Source organism: Apostichopus japonicus, chromosome 22, assembly GCF_037975245.1.
Source record: "Apostichopus japonicus isolate 1M-3 chromosome 22, ASM3797524v1, whole genome shotgun sequence".
Taxonomy (NCBI): domain Eukaryota; kingdom Metazoa; phylum Echinodermata; class Holothuroidea; order Aspidochirotida; family Stichopodidae; genus Apostichopus; species Apostichopus japonicus.
Genome location: NC_092582.1, coordinates 24,908,525 through 24,928,644, shown reverse-complemented (window position 1 = coordinate 24,928,644; position 20,120 = coordinate 24,908,525). Strand labels below are relative to the sequence as shown.

General features: G+C 36.1%; 1 protein-coding gene across 1 annotated transcript in view; it reads right to left on the bottom strand.

Moving 5' to 3' along the window:
* Window positions 1-222: 222 nt before the first annotated feature.
* The window catches only part of LOC139963629 (neuronal calcium sensor 1-like), a 37,000-nt gene continuing 17,102 nt past the window's right edge, over window positions 223-20,120 (bottom strand). The window contains exons 5-9 of the mRNA XM_071964631.1: window positions 16,232-16,321; window positions 12,718-12,796; window positions 10,715-10,803; window positions 9,688-9,765; window positions 223-7,578 (exon numbers count right to left, since the gene is read on the bottom strand). Coding sequence (XP_071820732.1) covers window positions 7,483-7,578; window positions 9,688-9,765; window positions 10,715-10,803; window positions 12,718-12,796; window positions 16,232-16,321 — 432 coding nt within the window. The 3' untranslated portion in view covers window positions 223-7,482. The remainder of the gene's footprint in view (window positions 7,579-9,687; window positions 9,766-10,714; window positions 10,804-12,717; window positions 12,797-16,231; window positions 16,322-20,120) is intronic.

Sequence of the window (20,120 nt, the reverse complement as noted above, 5' to 3'; positions counted from 1 at the left end):
AAATATTATTTTCAAACACCAAGGACATTGGGTTTACTGGCTTTCAGCTCAACAGACCTACTGCAAGTGTAGTCAGAGTTAAGGTGGTTCTAACACAATCAGTGCTAAACTTGCACCAGTGTCTAACTTAATATAAAAATGTCTCAATTTTACAGAAATATTGGAAATGGACAGACATCAGACATAAACACAAGAAACAAAAGAAAATGAATAAAAATCATGTATGTGACATACTGAATTCATGTTAAAAAAACTTCAAACATTAATTTCATGTTTTCAATTTTACAGCAACAGTGAGCAAAAAACCCTTTTCCATGGTATTTGGAATTGTACTCTTATCCATTTCCTATACGTATATATATATATATACAAACCTCTTGATCAGACAAAGAAAGTATTAATGGGGTTAGAAAAGAAAAACTTAAGTTTACAATTTCAGTTTTTGTTCAATGTATAACCATGAGTAAGGCCCAAATGACAAACTTAAAGCATGTCATAAGGTTAAAGGTCATAGATATTGACCCCAATTAGCTGAAATATGCCATCAAATCATTTGTCAAAAGTACTTTTTTGTCGGTTCTGATTGTTAGTATTTGTTCCCAGACATTGAGAAGAGTTAAAAATGGCAATTATTTATCTCAAGTGCGGATAAACTACCTTCACATCAGTGGGCAGTAGAATTCCTGTTAAAGTGTCAGTACGGGTTGACCATTATCTGACATTATTCTAGCATATTTTGGGGCCAATACTGATTGACCTTTGACATTCGTAGCATAAGGACACAATAATAGATCATTCGTGTCTCTAATACATATTCATGACCTTCCCTCACTGTACCCATTACACACATTACAGTTAGCTGGTTGCCTACACACAATAGATTATTCGTATCTCTAATACATATTCATGACCTTCCTTCACTGTACCCATTACACACATTACAGTTAGCTGGTTGCCTACACACTAATAGATCATTCGTATCTCTAATACATATTCATGACCTTCCCTCACTGTACCATTACACACATTACAGTTAGCTGGTTGCCTACACACTAATAGATCATTCGTATCTCTAATACATATTCATGACCTTCCCTCACTGTACCCATTACACACATTACAGAAGCTGGTTGCCTACACACTAATAGATCATTCGTATCTCTAATACATATTCATGACCTTCCCTCTCTGTACCCGCTACACACATTACAGTAGCTGGTTGCATGTTAGTCTTATTCCACCTCTTAAACTGATACCACTCGACTTACCTGAGAAAAGTTTGCTACTACAATAAGGGTTATTTTACAGTTTCTTTTCTTCCAAAAAGGGCACAAGTCGCCACAAGTTGACCTGATCAATTGATGTCAATAATGGCTTCAGCCCTAATTAACTACATTAGGTTCATATGCTATGCATGTGTAGCAGGTTGAGGCTTAATGTTATGTTTTGAAAACCAACAGACTATCTCAAGAATTTTATCATCGTGAAACGTGTGAAAAATTAACAGATTTTCTATTCAAACTTTCGTCTGATGGTGAAAGAAACAAAACGTTAAACGCAACCAGCTCTTTTTTAAGTTTTTAATATACATACATGTAACGGCGGCTGGGAGTTGTATCAAATATGGACAATGACCCTCTGATCAAAGCCATTTCTCTATCCACTAAACTTTACCATCTTCCCTGTTGCTCTCTAACAACTATGTGTAGTCCAGGGAGAGCTTACTGGGAGAAGAAATCACAATAGTGCAGAGTGGAATAATAACCTCTATTGTCTTGTGTATTAATGTAGTCTCTTCACCCATCTACAAACCCGTCCTTTCTCTTCAGAGACTTGCCAAGCCTACATGTTGTTCGTGAATAATTCCAAGTGCATCTCGGCAATGTAACGTGAATGGACACAAATGCAGACTGTCAACAGACAATAACAATAACAACAACAACAACAAAAATAATGAGGAAATTAATGAACAAATAGTTGTGATTCCTAACGAGTTGTTCAAAGTCTAATTAATATGCATTTCCATTGTAAACACAGATATACTTCTCCCTCCCTTGTGGATATGCAATGTGTTTTTCTGTAGCTGCTAGCTTGGTGGAACAATACAGTTAAAAGGCATTCTGGTCTATCAATGTTTTTTTTTTTTGTGTGTGTGTGCAAACAATGAGATTAAAACAAAAGGTTAAAACATATCAATAGCTCTGGTGTCAGGGACATATCATAAGTCATACAGGACTTGGATCGGATGCCTTTAGTGAGATAACGTTATGGTAATAATCACAGTACAGGAGTATAGCAACGACAGACGAAGGACGGAGAGGTTGCAATTCGGCCAGGGTTTACAATTCATTGCATATTCATTAGCCTTAAAATTTACATATAAAACAAAATGGTGGACAAGGTGAAATTGGAGACAAATCTATGAAAGATTTCTTTTTTAAGCACTGTAGAGCACTGTGTAGTCATGACAAATGCAACAATCAATTTTAAGCAAGTGACGGAGACACAAATTTAAATATTAAAAACAAAAAAAAAAATTCTAAAACTAATACCAGGAAACATACTCTAATTGATAATTAACCCTGTATAGTCTCCATTGGTTTATATGAATATGAATGATGTATAATATACATGTACCAATCAGCATTTAGTCTCCATTGGTTGATATGAATATGCATAATGTATGATATCATGTACCAATCAGCATTAAGCTAACCTCTCACATGATGAAATCACCATATGCATGGCTCGTCTGTGAACGATGTTCTACTATGTAGAAAATACACTGAATGGTTCTTAAAGCTGAGTGCGCACATTACAGAATGGACTAGGTGTGGGGATGATGTGAGTATGTAGTAGAATCATATTTTACTAACACCAGACAATCCCAAAGCACAGAAGAAGGCAGTTCATGTATTTCAAGCAAAAAAACTATGAAATGTTCCTATCTATGTATACGAACAATTCTGGGGCTGCCAGAGTACAAACTATATTCCAACTCAAAAAAAAAAAAAAAAAATCATTATAACTGCACTTTAGGTAACTCCATTGTCAGGAATTTTCTGATAGTCTGACAATTTCCAGTCCCAATGTGTCCCAGCAATGTTTCAGTAGGTTGTGTTGCAAATTATTTGTAACCTTATCAGATCAGATGGGGGCAGTGCCTGTATAAAATAAATTCACAATAACATAAATTCTTCATTGTAATTCAGGTTTTTAAAATACTGAGCTTAAAGAAAAACCCGATTTTAGGATTAGAGCAGCCATTGTGTGAAAGAAATCAATGCAGAACTTTTGGGCCTGCAAATTATAATAATAACAGTACTTGTAAAAATAGTTTACTAATAATAATCATAAAAACAATACCTGTAAATAGTATAATAATAATAATAACAATAATGATAAAAACCAAAGTGAAACCTCCAACCACACAAGATGGACGGAATTGAAAAGACAAAATGCTGAAAAGAAGGAAAAATTTGACGAAAGATCTCAGGTTTTTTGACTGAAAAGCCATCCTGAAGTGCCAAATGAAGCTTACGATGTTAGAACACATGATGAAAATCAAGACAGATTGACCCTTGCGTTGACATATTGATGGAAATAGGCCCGAAAAAATGAAGAAAAATGAAGATAAAATTCAACCGAGAGAGAGAAAAACAGGAGCTTACTTCATGTAAGGCTAATCCATACTGTTCTAGTTCAGTAAGCTTAAGTCTGTACATGGACAACAAATATGACATGATAATCTAGCATAATTAGATAGCATATGACTCATGTACAAAAGTGGTCATACAACATGTCTACAATTCAGCACCTGATATTTGGAGCAGTAACACTTTCCTTCTTTAAATGTACACGAATAATGGGAGAAATCTGTATCTAGAACCTATGCATATATGCATTGATCAACTAAAAATAATTTACTGACCAGTGGGTAACTTAGATCTTACAATACAGTTGTCTTTAATAAATGTATATAAATAATAAATAATGCAGTAATACCCATCGTATGTTGTCGTGTGAAGTGTGTCGAGAAATGTTCATAGGAATTACTACATCCAATGAACATTAATGTTGACATTGGTATCCAATTTTCCAATGACGTAGCAGCAATCTGTGCATTACTTGTAAGAACTAATGTCATTATACAACATTTGTGTCATTTACATTAGTTATCATGTCTCTTTACTTGTAATGTCACAAATCTGAATGTTCTCTGATCATTGGAATACAGAGCATGACTCTGGTTGATTCCATTTAGCATTAGCTTGGATGTGTTTACACCAGAAGGGTTTAAGTAGCTCACATTAACACCTACACTCTTCTATATAATTCCGCCATCACTACGCAAAGAACCGGAGGTTAAAGAAGGTCTGACAACCCAAATCACTTTCCCTTCCACTGCCCGCGGTGCAGCTGCAAATTACCATAACATGAAACATTTCTTAAAGAACATAATTCAACATTGCTTATCGCCATAGATACCATAGACAGCAGTGCTACAACATTAGCTATTCCCAAAGGGTTGGGTAGTCTGATGCTTATAGCAATTCCCAGTAATCTCTATATATATCTTCCAGCCTGTGTCTACCTTTGAGTTACATTTTCCGACTAATATACATAATTGTATCCCCGTAGATCATAGACTATAGTTTGGATAAAATACTGGCCTGACATATATCCTTCAGTAACAAGCACCAGATACATAATACACAACAAGACTTCTGTTAAGATCAATACATCAGAATAAACCTGAGGCAGTAAGTCTGCCATTAAAATCGGAAGCAACCAGTACATGGCAGATCCTTCTTCAAGAGACATAACTGTGTGTTAGTACTTAAATCTATATCACATATATATTTACAATATTATACTCAAAGACGGCTGGCTTCTTCACATTGGATATTGCGGATTAATGTAAAACAAGCCATCCTAAAGAGTGATCATGTGACCATCACATTTTACAGTAGAGAGTGATCATGTGACCGACACATGTTAGAGTAGAGGTGATCATGTGATCGTCACATGTTACAGTAAGAGTCATCATGTGACCATCACATGTTACAGTAAGTCATCATGTGACCATAACATGTTACAGTAAGAGTCATCATGTGACCATCACATGTTACAGTAGAGAGTGATCATGTGACCATAACATGTTACAGTAAGAGTCATCATGTGACCATCACATGTTACAGTAGAGAGTGATCATGTGACCATCACATGTTACAGTAGAGAGTGATCATGTGACCATCACATGTTAAAGTAGGAGTGATCATGTGACCATCACATTTTACAGTAGAGAGTAATCATGTGACCATCACATGTTACAGTAGAAAGTGATCATGTGACCATCACATCTTCAAAAAGAGAGATCATGTGACCATCACATGTTACAGTAGAGAGTGATCATGTGACCATCACATGTTACAGTAGAGAGTGATCATGTGACCATAACATGTTACTGACATGATAGCACACACCACACAAAAACAGACACATGAAGTTTGTAGCAAGCCAATGCACAAATTAAAACAAAACAAGTTTCATTAAGAACCAAGTGAAATGACAAATATACTGATCATTTAAAATGAGGCAGTAGCAACCTGCTATACAGACAAGGTTTACTCAGTTTCCTCTAATAGCCCAGGACTGACTGAGGGTACATTGTGTGGTTACTGAGACCAGGAATAAAGAATTTATAAACATGGACCAGAAAGGAGTTCAATTTCCAAAAATATAAATAAAATAAAAGTGTCTTTGAGGTGAGGTAACGTGCCTCTCGATGCCAATTGAAAGGTGCTTGACACTGCTGATCACATGACAAGTCATGTGACTCTCTGACAATACACAATGACAACAAAAACAAAACACAATACAATTTAAATGACAAACACTGACAACATGTTACAATCCAATGCAAAAATATTCATCATGGTAACAAAAATACAAATTTAACAAAAATACGAAAATTCATCAAGAGTTGTGCTTATGGATTCAAGATATGTAATATCAGCCATTTCGGATTCAAGATATGTAATATCAGCCGTTTTGTATGCATTAAATATATAATCTAAACCCTATTAACGTGCTAAAGTGATTGCTGATATTACCTTTACGCATTGTGAAAAAGACAGAAGTAATTCCAACGGCAAGTCTGGTATTTGGTGACCTTCCGGCCGATTACCCTTACCCCCACCCCCACCTATCAGAAACAAACGTGATACTTAACACTTATACTCAACACAATTTATTATAATATAACATATCCCCCCCTTTCCCCACCCCCTCCACACTAAATAAAGCAGAAAAACGTCATTCCCACGGAAATGTGTTTCTGGTTAAAAAAGTTGTTAACAATCCCTTAAATCTTGGAGTTATCTCTATAGCTCCCAATATTGGGATCAACTTGGAGTTGTGTAAGTTAGTAGGTAAGTCTCATACGGAGCAGTTAAAACTTGGCACATTTAGGTCACAAATACTATTATGTAAAGCTATACTTTTCCTGAAAGCCAAGCAATTAAAAAAAAAAATCAAATTAAAACACCAGATGAAAGAGTTAATAATTTGAGAGGTTTAACTTCCCCTTACTTTAGGGCTTTGGTAACATCAAGATGGATGTCTAAACTATTATTAAAAGCACCAGACTTCACTGAACTGATTAATCCAACGACTCAAGAGGGCAGCAAAGCAAAGCCGCCCCCCTCCCCCTCCAAAGAAAAAAATTATTATATGACAATCCCTTAATAGGGGGTTGCATTCAATAGTGAGAAATTCATGGTTTCATTTTCAAATCATAGCTAAATTAAAACACTTTTCTGTTTGCCCCTAGGCAACAACACATTTCTTTAAGGTTATTCCAACATTAGCATTTACTCATAATTATATAGGTTTTTTTCCATACACTTTTGTATATTTATTCCAATTAAACTGTTGCCAAAATAGACTTGTGACCTTGTAAGTCCTCTAAAATTGAGGAATCTTAATCGGCCATCATTTGCCGATCTTAAGAAAAAAATTAAAAAAATTAAAAAAAATTGTAACAAAGCGCTCAGTAAAGAAGAATATGGCTGTCTTCATTACTGCTGTGTGTTTCATTGCATTGATGTTTAAATACAAATCATTCCATGTTTTTCCTCCAGTTTCCTTTATCACACTGGTTACTCATCCTCCCACACACACACACACACACACTATACTGTCTGTCTGTCTGTCTGTGACTTCTACGGAGGCTGGATGGATTTCGTAGCAAAGCGAGATGGCTGACAAGAGGAAAACCTACACCGAACGGCACCATGAACTCTAGGACTCTGTGTGAGGTCTGTAGCATTTTGTGAGGATGCCAACGGGCAGTGCGAACAGTTCAAGGTGAGAGTTTGCTTAAATATCACAATTCTTCTTCTTCTTCTGTTGGGGTCAAAGTTCATCCACAACATGAAGAGTACATCTTCTTGAGATGCCTGCACATCGTCATCATCATCACTGAGGTATCTCTAAGGATAGTGCCTGCACTATCCACGGGTCATGCTTCGATCCGTCTCGGAACTCCTCCTTGCTTAGATGTCCGTCTCGATTCTAAACAAAAGAAAAAACACATAAAAATCTGTAAAACACCAAATTCAACAATTTATATCATATATATTCAGCCACTCTCTACAAGAAAAAAAAAAAATTCTAGGGAGGAGCCGTAAATTGTGTACCTGGGGAGCTACAAAAGATGAGTATTTTTACTAGAATTATTCGGGAAGTAACGTTCTTTTCTCGAGACATACCGAAAGGAAACGTTTATAATGAGCATTACCACTGACCAAGAGTGTATGAATTATAAAGTCCATGTCTCATAGACATCTGAACTTGTCCTGAATTAAAAAAACATGACACATGCAATTTGTTAGAACAACACTGTTTCCAAAATCAATAGAAAATTATTACTTTTAAAACAAATAGATGGGTTTAATAATTTGTTGTATTGTTCCTTTTTTTACTCTCCATTCTTGATTCACTTTGACCTCTCCTCGTTAGAGGTCAATTTTATGTTTCAGTTACGTCTGTACTTTGGTGGCACTTGGTTGGCACGTGGCACTTGGGTGGCACTTACACATCATGCCAAACATTTCACTAAACAAACTCTTCAAAGGTTGTTTACGCGGGTAATGTATTTTTTTTCTGTGGCCATGTATGACTTCTACTGACCTCGCCATCTGCTTTGCCAAGGGGGAGATAATAGAGCAACTTCCCAAATGATAAAACCATTATTATCAACTTTTAATAGCTAGTTTTAGTTGACCTAGTGAAATAACAAACTTTTCTGAAACCCACCCTATAGGTAATATGATGTATACTATTGCCACTAGCCTTGTTCATGTTTACTTTGCTCACAAAACACTTCAACAATTAAGATACCTAACTACAAGCCCACTTGCAACTTTAATTACCCAACTTTTGCAAGTATATAACTCATATGTCATTATTTGTTAGAGCCCTTGGATATCAATCACAATTTATCCTTAATCTCGGTATTGGCATCCTTCACCAGCACCCCAGAACATTGATAAGTTAGAACATTCATGTTTATACACATTGGAAATGTTATTAAATACTTGTTGACTGAGGGACAAATGACAGCTGGTCGTGGTTGCCAGGTAACGTATGTTTCTCCTCTCACGGATGTAGTTATGAACAGATTTATAATATTATTTATTAATATTATATATCCTGCATGACACAACAAAGTCTCAGTAGTGGCTCTTCCAAATGAACTTGTACATCTATAAAATAGGCTGACAACACTTTCAATACCTGATATATATAGCCTAAGCTTATTATTTACCCTTGACATTAGCATAGTCATTTGAAAGCTAGGTCACAGTAAAGTGCAGCACTGTGAAGGAGATAATGTAATCCACAGCATTTATACTAAAGATGTAGTAAATTATACATGAATGCACACAACCACATGTTAAGTACTAGTAAATATAGTACTTGCTACTGTATACTGCAAGAATCTGGGCAAGGAGTAGGATTACAGACTGGTATTATTTTAATCACACCCGTTTGTTGTTAATTAATTATATAAATCAATTAATCTCGTACTTATGTATGATTTACGGACAAACAAAGAGGTGATTCATTTGTCTAATTTATTAAACTTCTTTATTCCCCTTGTTTAACTATCTCTACTAACTTTGTTAACATTTTAAAAAACTAGCAGAACGGTTTGTTAACTCTCTTCAAAAAGTTTGATACAAAAGCAGGCTGCAGGATTTGAATCGGCTTCAAGAATGATGTAAAGAAACATACAAGACAACGACATCACATAGACACACGTTCCATACGTCCATGTCTGAAACGTTGAAACTAAATGGCAGGTTGGAGAACATGATAGAATGTTAACTATGCTGTTAACTATTGTTAACTATGCTGTTAACTATTGTTACTATGCTGTTAACTATTGTTGAACAACCACAGACTCCAAGGTGGTGGGGGGGGTGTCCTTTCTTTACCTTTCCCGCCAAAAAGATCTCGGCAAAAATAAACAACTGAAAGGTACCAGGGTTGTTTCCTATTGAAACTTCTGATTAACGCTGGCAACTGGAAATTTGGAACCAAACTTGAATCTTTTTGTGTTGATGTTAATAGCTGACTGGAAAGTTTGAAAACTGTGTAAACTAAAGTCTTTCTTACCGTGTCCATCTGAGAAAAGATTTTGTCCACCCTCTTCTCTGGAGTGTCTTCATCTTTAGGAAGATCAATCATATTTCCCTGATGAAGAAAAAACAAAACAACACAACAAGGATAAGTGGAGACCAGAACCGGGAAAAATATTTTCTTGACATTAGTTGTACAGTAAAAGCCTGCAGATACATTTTACCATGCACTGTCCACTGTGTCCAGTGCAGGACACAGGATAAATCGATGTTTTCTTTTCTCCCATCAACAACCTGCAGTCCCAACTCATGTGGATAACCCAGGTTTACAGTTTGGATATTACTATTTTTGCATACTTCTCTTTAGCTGCTCTCTCTTGATGGGTTTCTGTGTGTGTGGGGGGGAGGGGGAGGGGGGTGGTTGCCTCGGTAAACAAACTGAAAAACAAGCTAAGGCAATTAGCTAATAGAAATAAAAATATAACTTGTGAAGTGTGAATGTCCTAACTGCCCATCTTCTCAGCGTCTCGTTAATAATGACATTTATTTTGCCAAATGTCAGCTCTTAATTTCCTGCCTCAGATTGGGTGCACTCTGAATAATGACTGGTGTTACAGAGTAGACCAGACACCCTTCCGGGTACCTGTCCTTGGTTACTGGCAACAAAGAGTCATTGACGACATACAAGAATGCTTGATTCTGATTTGAAGAACTAATCAATGATAACAATCCCCCCCTCCCCACAACTAAGCTTTAGCTTGACACAGAGACATTTCCAACTGCCTAGACTCAATACAAATTTAGTTGATTGATCAGAGCAAAATAGGAGTGATTCCTGCAGCTTTGGGTAGCACAGGAAATAAATCATGACCTCTCTAAGTACTATCCAAATTTATGAAAACTTTGTAGTCAAACACTTTGCAGCAGAGATTTGGCTTAGGATAATGATCTCAGGCTATCAAGTCCACACATTCCAACAAAAGACATCTGTTAGTTTTGGACATTTAATTATCCTTGATTGAAAGAATTCAAACTCTGCCATCCCCTCCTGTCCAGGCCCTTACCACCATTTTATAAATAGCGTCCACGATATCCAACATCTCTTGCTTAGTGATGAAACCATCCTGGTCCAAGTCATAGAGATTGAAGGCCCCTGTGTAGGTAAACACAAAACTGTAATTAGTCTTGACTAGAAATACACTCAATAGCTGGTACATTGTGAAGGCATTGTGGATGATACAAATCACAGTAACAGCACAAGAGTTAGGTGTATAAGTGTCTACTGATAAGTCACTGTTAACAGCACAAGAGTTAGGTGTAAAAGTATCTACTGACAAATCATTATAACAGCGCAAGAGTTAGGTGTATAAGTATCTACTGACAAATCACTGTAACAGCGCAAGAGTTAGGTGTATAAGTATCTACTGACAAATCACTGTAACAGCGCAAGAGTTAGGTGTATAAGTGTCTACTGATAAGTCACTGTTAACAGCACAAGAGTTAGGTGTAAAAGTATCTACTGACAAATCATTATAACAGCGCAAGAGTTAGGTGTATAAGTATCTACTGACAAATCACTGTAACAGCGCAAGAGTTAGGTGTATAAGTATCTACTGACAAATCACTCTAACAGTGTGAGAATTAGGTGTATAAGTATCTACTGTACCGACAAATCACTCTAACAGCGCAAGAGTTAGGTGTATAAGTATCTACTGACAAATCACTCTAACAGTGCGAGAATTAGGTGTATAAGTATCTACTGACAAATCACTGTAACAGCGCAAGAGTTAGGTGTAAGTATCTACTGACAAATCACTGTAACAGCGCAAGAGTTAGGTGTATAAGTATCTACTGACAAATCACTCTAACAGTGCAAGAGTTAGGTGTATAAGTATCTACTGACAAATCACTCTAACAGCGCAAGAGTTAGGTGTATAAGTATCTACTGACAAATCACTCTAACAGTGCAAGAGTTAGGTGTATAAGTATCTACTGACAAATCACTCTAACAGTGCAAGAGTTAGGTGTATAAGTATCTACTGACAAATCACTCTAACAGTGCAAGAGTTAGGTGTATAAGTATCTACCGACAAATCACTCTAACAGTGCAAGAGTTAGGTGTATAAGTATCTACTGACAAATCACTCTAACAGTGCAAGAGTTAGGTGTATAAGTATCTACTGATAAGTCACTGTAACAGGGCAAGAGTTAGGTGAATAAGTATCTACCGACAAATCACTCTAACAGCGCAAGAGTTAGGTGTATAAGTATCTACTGACAAATCACTCTAACAGTGCAAGAGTTAGGTGTATAAGTATCTACCGACAAATCACTCTAACAGCGCAAGAGTTAGGTGTATAAGTATCTACTGACAAATCACTCTAACAGTGCAAGAGTTAGGTGTATAAGTATCTACCGACAAATCACTCTAACAGTGCAAGAGTTAGGTGTATAAGTACCTACCGACAAATCACTCTAACAGCGCAAGAGTTAGGTGTATAAGTATCAACCGACAAAGCACTGTAACAACGCAACAGTTACTGTAGGTGTATGTCTACCGACAAAGCACTATAACAGCGCTATAGAGTTAAAACAAGATAGCCAACGCAGGATTTCCCCTGGGATTTCTTGTGTGAGAGAAAGCAACTTGTTTGTGACACTGGAGGGTGTGAGCATACCTTGGGGCAGGGGTGTCTGGGGGCATTGTCGCCAGGAAAATTTGTTAGACATCCTAATGTCATTTATCGTAACAATAATTTAGATAAAAATGCTATGTTAAATAGGCAGAAGAGATTTTAATTGTTGCTATAATTTAGTTTTTCCAGCCAAGTTTTCAATGTCAGATGATGGCATGGGTAAAAGAAGTTGCATTGCAATTCTTCTCATTTTTATTCCTTCTCTGAAACAGTGAGGCGACAATTTTTTGGTGAGGTGGTCTCAAAGTAAAAATGGAGAGGCATGCCACCTCCCAGAAGTGACTACCGGGGGAAAACCCTGCTAGTAGAAAGTACCAAACATAAATAAATAACGTAAAAATATTCCACAAAAGAATGAAAAAAAAACTTACAGTCCAGTTTCTCATCCAGTGAACCTCTAGAAGTCACTGACAGAGCACAGATAAATTCTTTGAATGAAATGTAACCATCCTGTGAAAAAAAACAAAACAAAAAAAACAAGGGAATCATTAAAAAAGAAATTCATTTCAAATCTTTGATTAGGATATTGAATCATATTGACAATGATTGCTCGATTTTCTTTGCAAAAAGTTAAAGAGTTGTTCAAATTTAGGCATGATCATCTCTCTCTAGATAACCGGTGAACGGAGGGAAGGTTCACAAACCCTGACAGTTCTCTCACACATGTCTAACGTTACATTAGTTTTCTGTGTGGTTTAGATGGAGGGCTGAGCTGTGGCGGCCCCATAGGACCCCTGTGGCTATGCTAGTGCCTTATCAATTTTTAAATGTCATGCATGCTGGGTTGACATGTACATATAATCATTGCTTTACCAATGCTCTTCTTGATAGTTTATTGATTGAATAAAACTGTACGATACAAAACATCAGTATTTCGCTCCAAACATTTTGTCACTTTATTCTTTTTCATCTCCATCTCAAGGATGAGAGCAAAAATGACCCTCTGAATGAAATTGCGTCCAAATTATGTCCGACAAGACTGTAGATATTTGCAATCCCCTTGCGGGAACCCCCTGGTTCGGGCTTGAAAAGACATCAGAAAAAAAACTCAGAAAGCGACGACTCTTCACGATAGCTGAAGGCAAAATTTAAACTTTTACGCTCTGATTGAGGTGGAGAAGAGCTTGGTCTGTTATGCAAGGAGTATTGCTTCTAGCGGAAAGGGGAGTACATAGTCAAATTGCAAAACCTACATACGCAAAAACAAATGCCTTTGCAAATGGAAGGGAGAGGATAGACACTATGAAAAAGAGAACAGAGTCCAAAATCCCAGAATCAAGCAAAATATGGCAGAAGAGTTAAGAGTGGTATTAACAAATACAAAAACTTAGTTAACTGTCCCAACTGGCTGAAACCAGGCTTAGCAAGCCACAATTTTAGCCAGAACCTTTTAAAACTATTTATATAAATACAAAATAATACATTTAGCCTCTGAAGAAGATCCTGCTAGGATCGAAACATCAGGCCAACTTACTTTTACACATTCTCTTACACAGGCTCTGTAGTGGATACAGGTAAGCAGTTTGCTAACACTTTAATTTTATTTTGATTAATACTTAGTCCTTAGAATTCTATTGGCTAACATTATGTTCTCAATGGCATTTTCCTGAATTGCAACATACTGTACATATACATAAATTACTGTACGTACAGGTTTATAGGAGCAGTCGGCATATATTACCTGAATATTAAACCATTAAATACAGGACTAAGGTAAGATACAGATAGTCATGGCGATGGTTTAATTAACCATTGTTAATTGACTTATCATGTGTTCACGTTCTTAATGTCTACTGGCAGAAAGATGACAGTGTATTTTTTGATTTTTTTTCTACTGGCAAACAGGCCAGAAATGTCATAAAGCCCACATTTTTGAGGCCTGGCAACTTTATAAGGTATTTAAATAGCAAAGAAAAGGCAGACACTACAATACAGGAGATAATGTACACACTTAAATACAGGAGGCTGTTGAACTCATTGCTGTCTGAAATAACACTAAATACTGTACCATAACAGATTATAACAGTCCTTAAAATCCTTCCCTAAAGCTGTTCTTGAAATACCATTCTTAGAACCCCAAAACATAAACTTGTCTTAATGACAGGCTTTGGTTTCTGATGAGACAGTTTTTAGCTTCGCTGAAACTGAGCTTATATTATAGTGATCGTGCGATTCTGCAAAAAATTCTGTCAATTTTTTGCCAGTGTTTGAACGACTGCCATTTCTATATTTTCCATTCGATTTGTCTGAAATTTCGTCAGTGATTTGTATGCGGTATGTTATGATACATGCAATCATATTGTATAAATTTGAAGGTTATATATTTCAGGTCATGAGAGGTCATTTCTGAAAAAACTTAAAAAATTGGCACTTTAACATTTCTCTGTTGTACGTGTGGTTCAATTGTTAAGTTGCAGGTTGTTCAATTATTGTATGGGTGCAATTTCATTCACCAATTTTGGGTCGGCACAATTCAAATTCAACATTTTAGCAGATTCAGCAGAGGAATATTTTTTGGGCATTTTCGTTCTATTATTTATATTGCGTGAATGAAAACTACATAATAATAATAATAATACATAGTGCATATCCTGTAGGTTTTTTGTATCTGCAATCTATAGGGAATAGTCTATCCATAAGAAGTACCACGATCTACTGCATTGCATAAAATAAGTAAGAGACAGTGTTCCACTTTGGAAGGAAATTTCCCAGAATATATCAATATTGGAAATTTTTTCGGATATTAACGAGGGGTGGTTCATACATCCCTTCAGTAATTAGGACTAACAATTGCTGAAATCTAACAGCGCAAGAGTTAGCTGTATAAGTAATATGCACCGACAAATCACTGAAAACATTTCAGGATATGTAGCGGCACGATTTAGGGAAATTCATTTCTAAAAATCATTTGACGTCAACTGGCTCAAATGTGAAAACATTGTTACCACCATAGATAGCTGCTCATATGTAACATTGACAAGTTTCCTACCTCCATAAGAAAGTGCCATTTTGATAATAATTGTATTAAGTTTTGTGAAGGTCAAAATTTAGCAAGGGTCAACAGTATCTGCAGAACTCATATAAACAAACTTATTCATTCATGAGATCTTTCAAGGATAACATTGGCTCATACCCTGTTACAATGAAATCATCCATCAAACCTCAATACAGTTTTACATTCTGGTTTAAAGATACTACAAAGTCAGCTCTGCATTTTTCATTATTCAAGAACATAAAGGTTTACTTTTCAAATTTATTTCATCATTGCTTATTTCAATCAAATTCAAGAATTATATACACATTTTATCTTAAAATGTCTTTTTTGTCAAAACAAATGTTTACAACTTCCAACATCTGCCAAGGAGGAGCATAAGGCAACGAAAGAGGAGAGATGGGAAGAAAGGAAATGACACCGTCATAAAATCACAGACGAAAGATTCACAAAAAAATTACGCTGTAGTCTACTTCCGGGTGGTAGATACAGAAGGAGGAATTAGTGGGCGTGGCCCAGGGAGCGAGGGCGCAGTGCTAAAATGTTTCCAAATGTGTAGTTAGGTAGATAGGAAAGTGCGATGTGAAGTGGGAGACAGGTAAGAGAGGAGCAAAGTAAATCCTCTATTTTTCAATGCTTATGTCTTCTTTTTTTCGCACAGACAAATGGATAAACTCCTCAGAAATACTACCAATCATCAAAACAAATTTCTCGGATAGAAGCTTTACGTAGCTGAGCTGTTGCAGCATTACTGCTCTTGTTTGCATTATTCATTAGATCTAATTGTTTCAATGATCATTTCTGTTTTCCATATTACTTCACAGTTAGCATTCAGCACCACAACCCCACATCCCTAATAAAAATATATCAAATATAACAAAATGGTACATTACCTTATTAGAGTCAAAAACATTAAACACAAAGCCCGCAAACTTCGTTGGGTCACCATTTGGAAAGAACTGCTGGTAGATGGTTTGAAATTCCTGCCAAAAAAACAAATGATAATAATACAAATAATAAATGCTAAAGAAAAACCCACCCTGAGTGGGCATTGGCTCACAGCTAACTGCTTTCATGTTACATATACATCAGCCTCTAGTAATCAATCAATCAATCGATCGGTCGATCAATCAACTAATAGATCACTACCAATCAATGGCATCCTTATCTAACAATTCCATTATTCCATGTTTATTTTGTGATATGTTGACATAGTGAATGTTGACATAGCAAATGTTGACATAGTGAATGTTGACATAGGGAATGTTTACATAACAAAAGTTACACATTGGTACTGACCAGTATCAAACTTAACTTAAGGACTTAGACCCCAATCAGATTTGCACAAAACCTGCAGTAAAGTAGGCCCATAGTAGGCCAAAAAATATGCACACATTGCCTGCTGAACTTTTAACAGACCATTCATAAAAAAAATTGCAACGGCAATCAATCAACTTGTAACCAATTGATCAATGTCGTTCAATTACATCTCAAACATTGAAACTTGTTCAATTGTAGATCATTATTACAAATTATCTTACAGCTAAACATTAACCAATCAATCTCTGTGTTGAATTGACAAGCTTTAATAAACAGGACTCCTTTAACTTTGTGGATTAATTGGACATGGGATACATAACAACTCAAGCAGCATACAGAGGAGTTTCTCTGTTCTTAGAGATGACATGTAAGCTATTTATATTCAGCAACCATAAACAGCAATAATTAATACAAAACACACACATGTAAAAATAAAGTAAAACACATTTGATTCTTCACAAGACAACCCTGAATGATACCTCCAAAATACTAGCAAGGATGTCCCCCCTCCCCCACTCCTACCCCCTCCCCCACTCCTACCCCCTCCCCCACTCCTACTTCCCACTCCTACCCCCCACTCCTACCCCCACCCCTCCCCCATCCCCGGTCAGTTAATTAATGGATGGCACCTGTTAGATGCCCATGAACAATTAGTTGAGTAGACTGATTATAATTATATAATTATATTATTATAATTTCATTATTTTTATCTTGAAAGGTTCATTATTCGTTCTCATGTTGAGTGCCTTTCAGCTGACCAGGTCACTGTAGTTTATCAAGTTTTGCATATGATGTCAGGAGCAAGCAAAGAGAGGCCAAAATAATCCAAACCGTCAATTTAAACTTGCTTTGTGAGTGCCTCTGCCATTGTAGAGTCTTCTAAGTAACCAGCTACTGTACTGTAAGGTACAACAGCTTTTTAAATATTTATACTGGCTGAAGAGAAACATTTACTTTAGTTAGCTGTAAGTAGTGGTTACTACAATAGTAAAATGCAGTCACTTTAGGGGAACCAGTTTGTACCTGTAGGCACACTGCATGGCTACAATGTTGTTGTCAACAACCTACTGCAACACAGCCCTGATATATATTATTAGAGACTAGAGCTCTGTGAAATTGACTGATTTTTCATCACAATGTAAAGTACAGTAAGCCCTGCTTGAAATGTACTAGCAACTCTCTCCATGTATTTTTTTTTTGCCCACAAGTGAAGTCATCTGTTGTAAATTACCAGACCTTAATCTTCACCATTCATTAATGATTTATTAACTATGTATTGATTAAGGCACCATAAATCAGCTCAATCATATTTTATTTGTATCAAATATTAAGTCATGAAAAGACATTTCCCTCAATAAATTCTTACAAATCCTTTAATACTGTTTCTGTTGTTGTTGTTGTTGAGATATCTGTATACCATTCTAATAGGACAGTATGTTTGTAACTCGTAAGAGATCAAAAACATGAATTTCAGATGTATTCCAATCATTCAAAATCTGAGTCTATGCCAAACATTAAGTAAGGTACCAAATAACAGCAGAAGATACTGTACTTCATCAGAAACTGTCCAGAATTTCATGAAATTAACATCAAACTTTGTAAAAACACAGATGAACAGAACAAGTTTAGTGAGAACACAAATGTTGCAAAAGCGTTCATGTCAAATTAGTTGACACTGAATGAATTTGTAATTCAAGACTGATATGCTAATTACATGACAGACTTTCTACCATACTGTACAACAGCAGGATTACAATCAGTTCTAACCTTCACTGGTTCATCAACAATTCCCACTTCCTTAAAGTAATTCATTTAAATTTCATATGTACATAATGTACTGATATTGAAACTCAACTTCAAAGTTCAAAAGTCTGATACAGTAAACACTGCTTAAATTGAGCCAGGATTCACCCTCAGCTTACAGTGCCAATATAAATTCCTCACTTAACCCCTTACAAGCAAGTTCTTACAATCCAGTGTACACTGGTACAGTACCATATAAGTACTTATTATGTCTGAAACACCTCGAATCACACTTGTTTCCCAGAAAGACAGTTTACCTGTACATATCGTTCAGTCGATCATTATTCACTTTTGGTTTGGGTATGACTATTCCCTAAGGTCAGGAGATGTGCAATATAGCTTTACTAAAATCAATTAATCAATTAATTGGCGGATACTAGGTCACCGATCAATTTATTTTACAGTTGTCGAGCCGTGATCTCAACTCTAGCCAATAATACAGCTCACAGCCATGAATACAGTTAAACTTAGTGGAGCATTTTTTTGGCCTCAAAAATTCTACTGTACAATCTACAATGTAGGACGCAAATTGACTGAATTTTTGCTGACAATGTGCATCTCAGCCTTAGAATCCTGTGAATCTTGCAGAGCGGTCCCATGGGAAGATACCAGCTGCTAAACTGAGGAATGGACAAGTTTCATATATATTTGATATCGTAAAGGCCGGTACGGAGAAAAGTTTTACTTTGTAAACATTTTTTGCTTCGAATATTATATCGACTGAGAGATTTGTGAAGTTTATCTTTTTAACAATAAAGGTTAATCAACGGTCTAGCGTGCTTTACTCACAGGATTAATGCACGATCGGGGGATAATGCAAGCGATGCACGAGGGCGGAGCCCGAGTGCATCCAGCGATAGCATTAACACCCGGAGTGCATTAATCATGTGAGTAACGCACGCTAGACTGTTGATTAACCCTGTTCATTCATACACAGTTACCATTTGTGTGGCGGAAAAATCATAAAACATTTTTGGTTACACATAACCAAAGATTTATTAAAGTGATGCCCCGTAATTTTACCGTGTGTTACTCACAGGATTAACCACGGTCAGCTGACCTGAATGGACCAATAGGATTTAGGAATCTTTACTAAGTATAAATGAACATACAGTTTATAGTAGATATGTATACTACAGTACTTGGGGTTTTCTACTGTGCAAATTGCTATACATGTACAGTACATCTCATCATTGGTGTGACAATTTGGTTATTTTGTGTAGCCGCTACAGTAACTGTAAATACTTTAGTAGCTGTATGGACAGGATATTAGTTTTCTTGTATTTAATTACTGTGGAATACAAGTCTACTCTACACAATGTACGATAAAATTTCATCACACAAACATCTCAAGATTTGATGGTACTTTAGATCCATCTTGTGGGTGCAAGACCTTAAAATACGCCCCATTAAACCTACTGATGCCCGCGTATCCACTGTATTTCAAATGTCAATTGGCATAAAACAATAAAATTTAAACATATACTGTACTGTATCAATAAACAATCAAAATCAAAATATTACAAATTTACGGGTTTTTTGTTCGTTTTAGGGCTTTTACTATTCAATATAAAAAGAAAAAAAATTAAACCCTCTGCGATTTAAAATTATGGGATGGAATATTAAACATATTGTTTTTAAGTTGAATAATAGTACTTA